The following is a 15,443-nucleotide window of genomic DNA, read 5'->3' on the forward strand; positions in this document are numbered from 1 at the left end:
CCTGGTGCTAGTACTGTAGTACCACGTGATAACACATGAGACAAATGTTCATGGACAGCTGAAAGGTTCTGCACGTGTTACACATTGAAACTGGCATTAAGACACGTGATCAATGCAAATGGGCTTTCAACAGCAATATTCATACTATATATACATACTCTGTCCATCCTATCCTAGTCCTTCTGACTGGAGCTGATGTACTTTTACTCTAATCCTGATGTCATGGAGTACAGCCAGATTCATCACTGACTGCTTACTGCAGTAAAGTTGACAATTTAAAAGATTTCAAGATAAGGTGAGAATTTTCTTTATCATCTTTATGAAAGTAATTTGAACAGAAGCTAGATGTAGTACACATGACTTTACTGTAAAGATAACACTAAGGTACTAGCATAAATGTAACAATATGATCTGACGAAATGCGTGATCTATGAAAAACGTGTATGACTTGGTTTTAAAAAACCATTAACAATTTTCTCCACAAAATGATCAAAGTATTATAAGTCTGAACTATTCATCTCACAAGAAAACAGAGAGCTATATGTAATAACTTCAAGGTGGACTGCACTGATTTCTCTCAATTGCTTCAGTGGATTTATCTACTTTATCTACTACTATCTTACATACACATTTTTATTTTTATTTTTTCACAATACCACACTGTTTACACCTGCACAGATCAGTACTGGGGCATCCCCGTATTTACATGTAGATATATTGTCAACAGACATGTAGATTTGAATATGTATATATAACAGAAGTCTAAGATCTGAGGAGAATTTTCCCAGGGTTTCTTCTTTGAGAGATCAGAAGTCCAGCAAAGACCTGGATTAGCATCTGGCAGCTTCATGTGGATGCCAAGCTGGTCCTTCCGCAGCATAAGAAAGCTTGACCAGAAATCATTGGTCATGGAAGAAAGTACAGTATAAAAACATGGAACAACCTGTTTTTTTCCCACGGATTCTCACAATAGCACACTGTTTACACCTGCACAGATCAGTACTGGGGAAACCCCTTCAGCTTACAGGATATATATTTACATGTAGATATTTGTCAGCAGACATGTATGAGTGTATTTCCTCTTAGGACCCTAAGTACGCATGCGTGTACATCACATTTTGATGTACATGCAACTGTTACACAGCCTTTCAGAAATAGGTGTGTAAAGAAAAGGGGCAGTACTAGTTTTTAATGCACAATGTTTTGAATGTGTTATAATTTGTTGTTGTAGGCATATGATGTCTTCCTGAATGTAATGACAAACGGGTAAGTAGAAAAAAAGGTCATTTATTCAACCCGGTCCAAAATACAGGGGACACGTGGAACCAATTGATAACAGAAAACAAAACAAGCATGAATATACAGTAGCCAAGCAAAGTATCAGCGTTAAGAGACCTGAAAACAACATTGGAAAAATACAAACAAAACCATAAACAGACATACAACGTAACAGGTGACTGGTCATTGGGGCATTTCGTAGTTGGTATCCAAAGCCGACTGGCTATACCAGTGATGAGCTGGCTGAGGGGGTTCGGGCCTATGGAGAACAGCAGAGGGGACAGAGCATCTCCTTGGTATATGCCGCACTTGATGTTGACTTGGGCAATTGGCTTGAAGTTGGCCTCTAGGGTTGTTTTCCACTTTCCCATTGAGTTCAGGCAAGATGAAGGCTCTTAGAGTCCTGTTGATCTTGCACAGTTCCAAGCATTCCGTGATCCATGTGTGAGACATTGAATCATAGGCTTTCTTGTAGTCAATCCATGCAGTGCACAGGTTGGTATGTCTTGTCTTACAGTCTCTGGTGACTGCTTTGTCTACCAGTAGCTGGTGCTTTGCTCCCCTGCTGTTACTACCAATTCCTTTCTGGGCACTGCGCATGTATTGATCCATATGCCTGCTCATCTTGCCTGCTATGATGCCTGACATTGAAGCTACAACACAAGTAACCCTAGTGAGCGGGGCTACATGAAGAGGATGTGGGAACTATGGACACTTTGAAAACCCATCATCAAGGCTAACATCCGCAAGTAACACCACATGTCACAACTACAGATTGGAGAGGTACAGCACAAATGCTATGGCAAGGGGGAGCCAAGACAACAAGTCAGTGGGGACATATTACAATCATCCTCCCCACAATCAGAGATTGGGTTCCAAGCCGCAATAACAGAGCTTAGTGCAAGAGTAGCTAACCTAAGATTGAAGATCATGGCTAAGATGGACACCTTGAGCCCCCGAGGCCAGTTACCAAGAATTAGTCAATTCTTTCAGAAGGTACAGAATTTGTACCTTCTGAAAGTCTGCTAGAAGATGTGAATGCAGCACTGCAGCCAATACCAACTATGACCATTACTGAGACAAATCAGCTGATATACAGTACAGCAACCGTGATCCTTGAGGTACTTGGCTATAAGATGAAACGCAAGCCATAAGGTGCAGTATCGGAGGGTGGAGGACATATATATATATATATATATAGAGAGAGAGAGAGAGAATATATATATATGGAAGAATAACAAAAATTTGTGTGTATTTCTCGACTGTCCTTTGTCAAGACCTCCTTACACTAGGCTCTGCCTGTCTCCAATATGAGAAACACACAAAGAAAGTTATGCTGGCTCAGATGTTGCATGGATTTACACGAGCTGCACCAAACTAGGACAAACTGACAAAAAATAGACCACTAGAGTAAGAACTAGACAGTCATGGACAAGACACGGATAGAACCTTTGTGCTAGTGCTCAGGGGCTTTGATAAAAACGCCTCTACAATCACCTTAATGCACTAATCCACTCTGTCAAGTCAGCACTTTGGCTTTCTAAAATTAACAGAAGTGATCTAGTACATAAAATAACAAGGAAACTGCACCTTCCTCACACATTTCTATATTTGTTTATGGACTTGTGAGTTGTTTGCATTTTCAGTCTCTATAGTTCCATAATTGGTTTTCTTATTTGTTTTCTCCAGAGAAACCATGTTTTCCAGGGTTTTCATATTTTTGATCAGAGCTGTGTACGTCTGCTATCAGGTAAAGATGCTTCTTTGTGGGTTGGATAGAATTATAACCAAGTAAATTAAATAATAACAGTTAAATAATGAGTTGAATTTCAACCATGTTTATTTGTCACACAATGGAATAAAAAAAATAGTGTATTTATATTAGACGTGAAATTACAACTGTTTGGTAGAAAGAATAATTCTGTAATCGTGCCTTTTCAGCTCTTTGCAGCAGGTAAGTTATCTTTTATAATACCTACAAAAATGCACTGTTTATGATTTTTCATTAGAACCGTGACATCATGGCATTTCAAAATTAAATGCTTTACCATATTATGTAGGTACATACGTACGCTCTCTCTCTCCTCTCACCCGCACTTGCATGAATTAAGTAATTAAACACTTTAAAAAACCTGCTAAAAATGTAAAAAAAAATAACATAAAAATACATTTTGTTTTGTAGATATCTACATTGGGCCGATGACAGCGAATAATGTCACAGATCAATGCCAGATGTATTTCTTGGGCAAAGCTTTATACAAAAAAGACTTTGACCAGAAAGGTGACTGCACACTATTCAACTTACAAAATGAGGGCTCCAGGGGGGACAGTGTAGTACAAGATACACTGCTAATAAACGTAGAACAACATACAATAAAATCCTACAATGAAACTATACAGGGCTGTCAGTAATCTGGGTGACATAAGTCATGGCGAGAGGATGGAAAAGAGGATGGAACAGCACAGAAGGCGCAATACAGTGGAACCAATATCAGCAGTTTAGCTTTATCTATATAACAATGTACCCCTGTCTGAAGACAAAGTGTACACCGTCTCAACAGAGATAATAGATGACTCTATCCTGTGTTCAAAAAAAAAATCTTTAGAAATATAAAAGAAATATATAGATATATCTATTTTACCATGTGACGTGCAACAATCTCGTCTGTTGCAACTGAAATTGCATCCACAGCAAATATGTCCTACATAACATGCAGATGATTTTGTATTATATTTGCTTACATTAGTGACTTAGTGAGTGGCATAATGGAATAACAGGCACAATACTATGTGTGTTTCTGTGGAAAAATTGTTGCTGTTTGTTGTCATTCCTTTAGTTCGTAATTATATATATGACAGACGAAATTCGTAGATGTGTATGATTTGATGTGCATGATCCCTGTAGTTTACGCTTCCCGCACTGTATTTAAGTACGTTGTGGGCCAGGGTCCAGGTGGGACGGGGGGATGGGACTAGCCATGGAACCAGTCGAGGGCTTAACTGCTCATCACATCATACACTATAGACTGACATTTGGAATTAATTTCAGGGTAATAAAGATACCTGTAATCTTAAAGTGTAGTTTTTGAGATGCATTTCAATAGATCAAAGTAGTCACAAAACCATAAAGCTTGAATCAAATATTCAAAGAGGGACATCAAAATGTACCATGGTAATCTGGCAAGAAAGTGTCTCGATATCCTGCTTTGCACTAAAGTCAAACCAGTGAACCTATAGTTGTTGAAGGCCGTACATTCCATTTCTAATATTAACACTCTATATGTATGTATTCTTTTTTTTTTATTAAATTGCCTTCACACAGGAATGGTCACCATGTTGTCCCCAAACACTACAGTGAGCTATGGGTCCAGCCCAGTATTGAAATGTACTTTTGAGGAGGCGACAGACAGAGCTAACTGGTACATCTCCCACAATGATCAGCTTGTTGAACTCTACCCTGGTACTGTGGTCCAACTGGACAACAACTGTACCACACCAAAATACAACTCTTGTACCACGCTCACCCTCAAGAATGTGACAGGTGCCTGGGCAGGCAAGTACAGAGGTTTCACATTTATGATTTAACCCTTAAAAAACTGTAAAACTGAAGCACTGATTGGTTAATTTGGCATGAATATCTTAAACACATATATTTGTAGGCCTAGCTATTTCTTAGTGATCTGTTGTTGATCTGGAGTTCTTTTATTTTACATCTCATGCCTGGATTGAGGTTTTTCAGTCAAAACCATCTCCTCAAAAAAAAAAAAAAAAAAAAGAAATTACAAATACACAAATTTTTCAGTAGCCATAAAAGAACGTCTCAAGTTGTCTGTGACATTGTAAATATCTTGAGATTTCTTCTGAGAACATTTTAAGCTTCGTGCAAATCATCAAATCATCTTAATTGTAAGTTTAACTCTAGGTGGGTACTCATTCAGGTCTACATTCCCTCCTGTCCACTGCACTCAACCGGGGAACGTCGTCTGGTGGTACCAGCACCACACAGTCGACACCAAGGAAAACTGTTCGGCTCAGTGATCCCACGATGGTGGAATGAGCTGCCTATCTCTGCACGCTCAGCCTCCTCACTTGCAATCTTTAAAAAACTGCTGAACACAGAACTCTTCTGCATCTTCCTTTGCACAAAAAAAAAAAAACTTTCTACTCTTTTGTTGTCACATCCCTTGAAACAGAAACACTTTGCTTTGATGTTTTTTCTCCTTGACTTAGATTTTGTTTGCTTGCCTTGTTCCTCACTTGTAAGTCGCTTTGGATAAAAGGTCTGGGTGTGGGCTTTTTGCTATAACTTTAGAGGGCACATCCAGGTAAATGTAGAAGACAGAGTACAATCGGAAAATGTATAGTCAAGTGTAGTCAAGTGAGAGTTTTTGATGGCCACATTAATTCCTCTCATCCTCATTAACCGAAGGATGGAGGCTGAAGAGAGAAAGTTTATATATTCTACACAAAGGAAAAGGTCTGCAGAATTGTTTTGAAAAATATTTTCTCTGACCATAGCTGCAAATATTTTTAATAATTGGAATGAAACATGACCTTTCCTTGTTGTCTGTGATTGACATAGTTTTGCAAATGAATAAGGTTTGTATTAACATTGGGATGGCACCTGTAAGAAATTAGTTTATAAATTAATAGTAATTAAACAATGATCTGATTAGTATTAGGTGGGCAAGGGTCAAAGGTCACCGTTATCTTCTGTGCATCTGTCCCGTTCATTGTTGTGAATGTGATATTTCAGAAACCCTGAAGGAAATGTCTCTAAACGTGTCACAAAGGTCTCAAAGATGAACTGACTGTTACGATTACTGTGAACTCACATCACTGTAGACAAAATCTCTGGATTAGCACGGTCAAATACACGACACTGCCCATTTCAGCTTTGGGATATGATTCCTTTTTTTTAATTTCAGGTACATATGAATGTGGATTCACCAGTGGTTCAGTAAGACACACGGCAAGGACACACCTGAGTGTGGCACTCCTCCCTGATGTGATCACCATAGTAACCAGTCCTCTTACAGCCGACTGTTCACAACAGCAGACTGGCAGTGTTAACATCAACATCTCTATCACCATCCCACAAAGTACAGAGAGCTATGAGGTTTGGTGGAGCTACAATGGTACAGTGGAAAATCCTCTGAATAACACATGTAAGACACATTTACAGTATCTCTGAAATGTATCTGTTGACTTTCTTCCTGTTTGCTCCAACACAGCAGCATGTTTCTTTAACTGATGCAGACAACACAAATGAAAACAAAATGCTTACATTTAGCTGTGAAACTAATACCCTCCTTTTATTACAGCTTATAATGATTCCCTGGTCTATACATTCACTGCTCCCATCAGTTGCCAGAAAACATCTGATGCACAATATGTTAATGTGACCTTTAAAAACACTAAAGGCCAAGAAAGAAGCACAACAGTGGACATCCCAGTGATTTATGGTACATTTAAAATTAGTTTTAAATAGATTTTACCTACTTTAATTTTACTCAGTCTAACATGAACTAATGATTGTCTACATTTATCTGTCAGCGGATAGCATATTTTGTGATGAGGTTGTGACAGTTGGAGACCTTTGGCCAAAAACCCCAGCTGGAGCTACAGTGATAAATCGGACATGTCCAGAGGGCAGAGTTGGTTATAAATCCTGCACTTGTGATGGTCCTGCCTGGCAACCTGTCTTCGACTACTGCGTCAACAAAGAGCTGAACACACTTTTAAATAGCTCAGAAGTAAGTATGGACAGATCACAGAACCAGTGGTTTAATCAGTGGCTCACCTGGTTTGTTTTAGTAGAGATATAGTATATAGTATGTTATACTATACTAGATAATAGGACAAATTTTAAACGTGCCATATTCCTATCCTTTCTTGATGATGGACTTAACTGAACTCTGGAGATTGTTTAATGCCTTGGAGTTTTTTTTGTGATGGTAGCCTGGAATACTGATTAACCAGTGACTGGATTTATAATGTCAATACCAGAATTAAACATGAAACACCAAAGAGTTTATCTTTTTGTAAGCACTGTTTAGTAGTATGCATGCACTGTAACCTAATATCTTAAGTTTTGTTTGTTTGTTTGCTTGCTTGCTTGTTTGTTTGCTTTTTTGTTTGTTTTGGAGAGTACTATATGGTGGACAAAGTTCCACAGTCAGTCAATTCAGATGAAATGAAGAATTGAACTTAGAATTTAGTTTAAATATTAATTTCACTATGAATTTATTATAATTACCCAGATTAAAACTTACATGGCCACATCTACAGCTTTGACCTATATATGTTTTGGGTGGAGATGTTATACTTTGAACATTTTTTCTATTTCTAGAACTTCCTGCAGGGACTCGGGGCTACACAGGAGAGAGCCATGAAAATATTTCAAGGACTTATGAACAACTCTGCATCTGCTTCCAGTGACAATATTGCCGACATTACTGCATCCATTAACATTCTTACTATAATGGCCAATGCATCAAACAATATTGCCTTGCAGGAGGAAGTCTTGCCTGTAAGCCACAACTGATTATCATTACCTTATTCACCCGTTGAATAGGGAGTTTTAACTTCTCAACACAATACAAAACCACAAAACTTGGGTTCTGTGTTTTTTCAGTGTTTGGATGTAGATGCTAACTTGTCATTGTAATTTTTTTTAACGACATCACCTCAGTATGAAATGTCTGTCACAAGTGAGGGGCCACACAATCCTCACATCTAAATTTAAACTAAAAAAATGTTTAAAACATAAAAGATCAGCTGCCAGGTCTCTCATCGCATCTCATGGCTTCTGATGAGCTGAGTCTTCTCCATAGCTTTTTATAACTACAAAACTCTTCCATGGCCTGAGACAGTGCTTTTTTTAAAGTAGATAATAAAATTGCATTTATTAATCACACTAGTACTAAGTGCAATTTATGGACGTAAGCAATAGTTCCTGAGAAGATAGCTATGTTTAAATACAAGAAAAATGTGTCTTAAGATTAAGTTTGTCCTTTTTTTTTTTTAGAATTTTATCAATGCAGCAAGTAATTTGTTGAGCAAGACCTGGAATGTCGTCAACACATCTACTCTTCATAGCATGTCATCTGATTATCTTCAATCTCTGGAGGTTCTCATGAAGAATATTAAGTTCAACACAAGTCAAGGAGTCAACAGTACAAACTTACAACTCAAATTCTGTTCCAGTAGTGAATGTAATTTGTCTGTGTTTGATGTTGGTGTAAATATGAACAAGACCAATGGAACACTGAAAACTGTTGCTGTGAAAAATCTAACGGATAGATTAAGAAACATCTACAGCAACATGACACCTACCAGCCTCTTATTATTAGCCACACTGGAGGACAACAATGATCCATCAGTAAAAATTAGGCTAGAGTTTCCCAATGACCAACTGAAGAACACTGAAGCATTATGTGTCTTCTGGAACACCACAAGGAAGGACTGGTCAGACGAAGGATGCAGTGTTGACACTAGTTATGAAACTCAAACACTGTGCCAATGTAACCATTTGACCTCATTCTCATTACTCATCTTCAATAATGAAAAAATTATTTATGGAAAATCTAATCTAAAATTTACCGTAACCCTGGATATAATCACCAATGTGGGTCTGGGTGTATCCATCTGTTGCTTGCTGATCTTCCTCATCATTGAATCTCTAGTGTGGTCGGCTGTGGTCAAGACCAATCTTCTACATTTCCGTCACACAGCTATGGTGAACATCGCCGTGTTCCTCTTGCTCGCTGACGTCAGTTTTTTGGCTTCTACATCTCCTGATAATCTCTCTGAGACCTGGTGCCTAGTGTTGACTGTATGTAAACACCTGTTTTATTTGGCCATGTTTTGCTGGATGCTGTGTCTGAGCGTCATGCTCGTCCACCAGCTCATGTTTGTCTTCAGCCCACTAAGGAAAAGAGTTTTCATTGTCTTCTCCAGCTTTGTGGGCTATGTTTGCCCAGTGCTCATAGTGGGATCCAGCTATTTACACGCCTACTACAAGAAAAGGGACTACTATGATGAGGAAACATGCTGGCTAGTTTATGAAAGCCTCATGGAGGGATCCATACACGCTTTTCTCCTTCCTGTGGGAACAGTAATTTTGACAAATCTCATTTTTATGGGAATTGTCATTGCTACACTAGTGAAGTCCCCTGTTCCTAATGGCAACAAGACCGTCAATGAAGAGACAGCCAAAAACATCTTGAAGGTCGTTGCCATTCTAACACCTGTCTTTGGGGTAACATGGATTTTTGGCTTTATTCAGCTCATGTTGGACCAAAAAACTCCCATGTATACAGTTGTTGAGTTCTGTTTCACCATACTCAATTCCTTTGAGGTAAGTTGACAGCAACCTACACAAACATAATGCTGATGTTAGGGATGTACCATTACAAGTATGATAGCACCTTCATCTCTAAACACCCCCACATCACTTAGATTTGAGGAAAGCTGTATTAAGCTTTTTGTAGTCTGAGGAATGTTATGATGTGAGTATATTGTTGATGTTATTTAAGTTAGGCAGTTAGACGCAAGTGAACTCTGACCCTTTGTAGCTCTGTAGCCTACAATACTGGAGTCCAAAATATTGCCCCCACTGGGAAAAGACTGAAATAAGAGCTAAGTAGATAGATAGATAGATAGATAGATAGATAGATAGATAGATAGATAGATAGATAGATAGACAAAATATTTGTCATTGATTAAACCTTTTAAAAATGTTTCTTTCTTTCTGCCGCAGGGTGTTTTCATTTTGCTGACTGGGTGTTTAACAGAGCAGAAGGTGGTTTTTTTTTTTATTATTAATATGATATTGAATTATTGATAATTAATGTCAAGTGGGCATAAAGAACAAAATACTAGACTAGCCTTGTTGGAAGTCTTACCTGTGCCACAGGAGACATGGGTTAAACTTGGTGACCCATGAAAAGCACCATGCTTTAAATTTGACTATTTGTTTAATTGATTACAGATCCAAGATGAACTGAAGATACTTATGGTGAGTTTACCTTTAAGCTCTTAACTTACTTATGGTGCAGTGGCAAAAACAAGTGTGAGAACTCTATGGAATTTCAAAGTTTTATGCATTCATTTCTCATAAAATGTGATCTGATCTTCATCTAAGTCATAAATATGAACAAATATAACGTGCCTGAAAAAAGGAAAAAGAGATTTGGACCTCTTCTTCTATTCCAAAACCCTTGAAATAATATATAATATAATAATAAAAGATATTTATCTAGTCTGGACTAAAACTACTTTGAAACCACTGATGCACTGAGCAGCATACTGTAAATAGAACAAGTCAGGTCAAAGTTTTATTAACGTCAACTGACTTAATTACCTACAGGTTCCAATGCTTTTGTTCACCTCAATTTGTGTGATCTGATACAAAAGGTGCCATCATCTCTAAACCTTAGTGTAATATAATGAGGTTTGCATAGCATTAAAAAAAGCCATTTCTTTGTTGTACAACAAAATCAAATGAATAAGTGTCGCCAATCCAACTGTACTGTTTGTTTAATACATCTGTTTGCTTCTGTCCTCAGGCAAAATCAAAAAGTGACACTTTGAAGAATCTGATTTCAGCCACAGACCCAAATGTTAAAGACCAATATTGAAGGACTCATATGGACCTTTCCACCTCATACACAGACATACATACAACAAAAAATATATTTTTACTTCACATGTATCACAGATGTGTTAGTTTGCTTGTGTTTCTGTTCTAGCTTGTTTGATTTAAAGTGTGATTTGGTCTAACAATCATTATGTAATGTTATTGCTTAAAGTAAATAAAGAGGTATTAAGATATTTAGACGTCCTCCAGCAAAAAGGTTTGCCCAGGCCATGGAGCTACTACTACTGTGAGTGTTGTAATTGGTCAGAACCAAGTATGTACGATTAATTAGGGTGTTTTTCGTGTATAAATAGTTTATCAGTTATAACATTTATCAGTTAACATTTATCTTGTCCATATTAGCTTTCTATTTCTGTATAATAAATACTTATATATGGTGATGGTAACGCTGTTAATTGTTTAACCCAAAATATATATATATATATATATATATGTGTGTGTTTTTTTTTTTGTTTTTTTTTTTTGTTTGTTTTTTTTCTTCACTGCTCGTGGACATATCCCACTTTGTAAATTTGAGCTCTGTTATGGAAGGGATATTTGCAACATTTTGTTTTGACGTCATATTCACAATTAAGGACACATGTTTATGTTTTCATGATTACTGATATTTGGGTGAATAAAACCATTAAATTGCCCTGCCTCTCCTGTGCCTGACTTCTTAGTCCTTCATATGCAAAAAACTGCAAATGACACAAATTAAACAGAAGGATTCAGACAAATTTGTTTTCTGGTAACTACTGTATATATTCATGATTCAAGATTCAAAGAATTTCCTCCAATTTCCTTTTCCTAAATTCAGATAAGACAGAGGTTATTTTTGCTTGGGCCTAAAAACCTCAGAGATACTATGTCTTATCACACACTTACTGTAGATGACTTAGTATTGACCTCAAGTAATACTGTAATAAATCTCTTAGTTATCTTTGACCAGAATATCTCCTTTACTTCAGACATGAAATAAATGTTTAACAGGATGTCCCAGAAACTCCTTAAAAGGCCTCCAGTTAATGCAAAACGCTGTGGCCAGAGTTCTGACTGGAATTAGCAAGAGAGATCATATTTCTCCAACGTTAGCTTCTCTCCATCGGCTCCAGGTAAAATCCAGAATTGAATTTAAAATTCTTCTCCTCACTAATTTAAGATAAGATAAGAGAGATAGCCCTGGACTTTTTAGCTTACCCAATGTTTGGGCATTTAAATGTTATGAATGTTTTTGTTGTGATTAGGGTAAGGTGATAGAGAATGTAATATCAATATATCGATGAATTTCTGAATTTTCTAAAGTTTAGTGTGTTTGTTTTATTATTTTTTTTTATGCCTTGGTAATGAATAAACAAAGCAGCACCATCACTGGCATTTAGCCTATGTAAAACAAGTGTCGCACAAGGCCAGAGACATTGTTGACTGACTTGCTCATTTTTTACTCACACACACAACACACATTTTGTCCTAGTGCTGTTTCTAACAGTGGGTCACTAACAACACATTGACTGCAAGTGTCCTGTTTAGCTTGAGACTTATTTTGTGTTGTTAGTTTTCACCCATTAAGATGTTTGCATTGTCTGTACTCTTTGTCAACAAGGACAGCAAGCAATCTTGATACACCAAATCCTCCCTAACTGATTTGATGGGGAAGCTGTTTCTTTCACTTGCCCCTCCCCATTCCAAGCAAGCAACCTTATAATAAAACTGATTTTTCAATGGATACTTTTGATTCCCCTTAAATAAAAATAAATAAATAAAAAGAACAAACTTTTTTTGAAAAAGGATGTTATTAATATTTTTAACATTATATTATAATAATCACAATTCACCATTAGAAGAACATTAAGAATAACAAGAGTGGTGAAAGACTGATGCACCTGTGCACTTGCTTTTTGCTACTATACAAATGTCAAACCTTTCTGTCTTACTTTGCTAAAGTAAATAAAGGAAATGTAAAAATTAGATAAGAGATAGTTAATGATTACTCTGTCTGCTTTTGACATAAAAAGATCCAGAGACTACTCCAAGTTAAATGCTCTCTACTCAGTTGCGTGTTACTGTTAGTTCCATAGTTATTAGTGTATTTTACAATATACATACATACCTTAATAAGTCATCTAACTAGTACTAGCCAGGAGAAAAGCTGTACAAAGCTGTACAACATAGTTTAAAAGTAAAACTACTACAGAAATCTGTCAGTGCTGCCACAAACTGTAAAATTATATTACTTAACAAATTTTTAAAAGTATTTGATTCCATCTACTTTGTTACTTTTCACCACTATATTTTGATCCTTATAAACATTGTTGGGTATTGATTCAATTCTATTACATGATGATTACATGTGTTCAGCTGTTTACAGTATTGGAAATTGTTTGGTTTTCACTTTTGTTTAAGTAAGCAAATAACCAGCTTTATGATAGCAGAAGATCTGCAGCATGAGGTTTTAGGAGACTGACTCAGAGAGCAGCAAACAGAAATGGGTTCATGACACATGCATCTGTTGTTTGAACAAATATCCATGGAACCTGATAGACAGCTGGTACATGGCATTAATGCAAATGGTTTTTAAACATAAGTCACAGCGTCATGCCCTGTAACAACCTCCACACACACACACACACATACACACACACACAGGCACTGTCCACTCTTTCTGATTGATGTGCTCGTTATGATGATTTAAATTTAGATGTGCACCTCCAAGGTAGAGCACAGTCCTATTCATCTTAACTGCAGCAAAACTGAAGGGTAAATCATCTGCTTCTGTACGGTGCTAATTGTAAACTGAGGTGAGAACTTTTTATATTTTTATATTTTTAAAAGAGATGTGAAATTGTGGTTAGATCTAGATAGCAACTGTTGATGATTCTATAGTTTTATCTTAAAAGATGTAGGAAAATGTGTCTGATTTAATATAACAACCATCTTCTTCCAAACGTCACCTGGCCATGTGTTTATTGTTACTGTGTTGAAAACAAATTAAAATTTGGTGAACAATGTGTCATGTGGTGTAAAACTGCTAATCCTGTTAACAAAAAGTTCAATGGTTTCTTCATCAGCAGGACCTTCGAAGGGCCAGAGAACAGAGAGCTACTCTCCTGTGTGATCAGCAAGATGATGATGATGTGACTGGCTCTGTAGATATCGAGTAAGTCAAAGCGGATTTACTTTTAGTGGTTCTGAACGGGGCTCTTGGAACAAGTTTCTGGTGCTTTTTGGTTGTTTTTAAAAAGGGCTCTTACTGGGGTACTTTATGATAACTGGAACAACTTCTGTGCTGTTGTCCACAGTAGTAAAATCAAGCAAATTCACTTATTTACCCCATTTGGGTACAGTTCTGAGGTACTTTACTTGAGAGTTTCCATTTTCAGGTAAAACTATTGTACTTTTTACTCAACCCTAATAATACTAGTTCTTACTCTACTTTATTTGCAGCTACCATGAACTTTATGGATATGAAATATACAAAATACAAACTTCAACTTGATATTGATACTTTCACTTAAATACAGGATAAGAATGCTTCTTCAGCTACTTAGCAGTTACAGTACTGTCACTGATGCGTAGCCTCCGGCATTTGATCTTGCAACTAACTAGAGGGTCAGCTTCTGAATACAAAAAACGAAATGCAGGTTGACAGTTTAAAACAAAAATGTTACATCATTTATTAGTCTTTGCTTGAAAATGATTCACTTATTAATAATTTACTGGGATTAACGTGTCATATGAGGGGGAAATTAGAATCAGGCTTAATCCTCTGGGTCTCTCTCTGTCTGTGAATTTATGAAGTATCCCTACAGGAACTTGAGATGTACTTCTCTTATGTGCAGTTGGCCCTGTCAGACCCTACCAGAAGCAATTCATGAGAGAAAGCCAATCAGCACTTCTGAATTGAAGAACTTCTTTAAAGAGTAATGGACTAAAATACGTCCAAGATAACAAAAAATAATAATTAAATATTATATTAAATATTTTGTGCTGCAATAGGGAGTCACACCAGTTATTGAAGGCACAGGTTCACATTTGTCAAATTGGATTCTCTTTATCTACTACTATCTAGTACTATCATGAAAATATGATTGTGTTTTATATACAGAAGGTTCTCATTTGTGCAGGATTGAACAACACACTGTTATGAGGAGCAACAAAGAAACTACTGCTGGTATTCATACTTGAAAATGCAAAGTGATGCAAACAAATTGGATTAAAACATGAGCTCCACGTGCTGTGTAAGAAAAAACAGATAGCTGATGATAAGATCTATTATAACAATTAATAAGACAAATAAAACCATATGACACAAAGACTGTTGTCAAGTGATCCAGACATGGACGGTTTGTATTACAGTGCTCGTCTAATAACTTGTTTAAGACGTATTTCATTTTAAAGGCATTTTAAGGCGCTATATATAATTAATACAGGTAACAGGAGTATTCACTCATGAATAATGACAGACAGTGTTATAGTAGGAGGATGTGTACCCAGTGTTACATTCCTTCACATTCTCCTTTAC

At 36.8% G+C, this 15,443-nt stretch overlaps 1 protein-coding gene across 1 annotated transcript; it reads left to right on the forward strand.

Moving 5' to 3' along the window:
* Positions 1 to 4,605: 4,605 nt before the first annotated feature.
* Positions 4,606 to 11,340, forward strand: LOC113149540 (adhesion G-protein coupled receptor F3-like). Its single transcript, XM_026341738.1, has 9 exons — positions 4,606 to 4,831; positions 6,207 to 6,446; positions 6,603 to 6,743; positions 6,835 to 7,034; positions 7,631 to 7,810; positions 8,309 to 9,640; positions 10,043 to 10,084; positions 10,274 to 10,300; positions 10,851 to 11,340. The coding sequence occupies exons 1-9, from the start codon at positions 4,612 to 4,614 to the stop codon at positions 10,920 to 10,922; spliced, it is 2,454 nt and encodes an 817-aa protein (XP_026197523.1). The 5' UTR covers positions 4,606 to 4,611; the 3' UTR covers positions 10,923 to 11,340.
* Positions 11,341 to 15,443: the final 4,103 nt, after the last annotated feature.

This window comes from Anabas testudineus, chromosome 24 (genome assembly GCF_900324465.2).
Source record: "Anabas testudineus chromosome 24, fAnaTes1.2, whole genome shotgun sequence".
Taxonomy (NCBI): domain Eukaryota; kingdom Metazoa; phylum Chordata; class Actinopteri; order Anabantiformes; family Anabantidae; genus Anabas; species Anabas testudineus.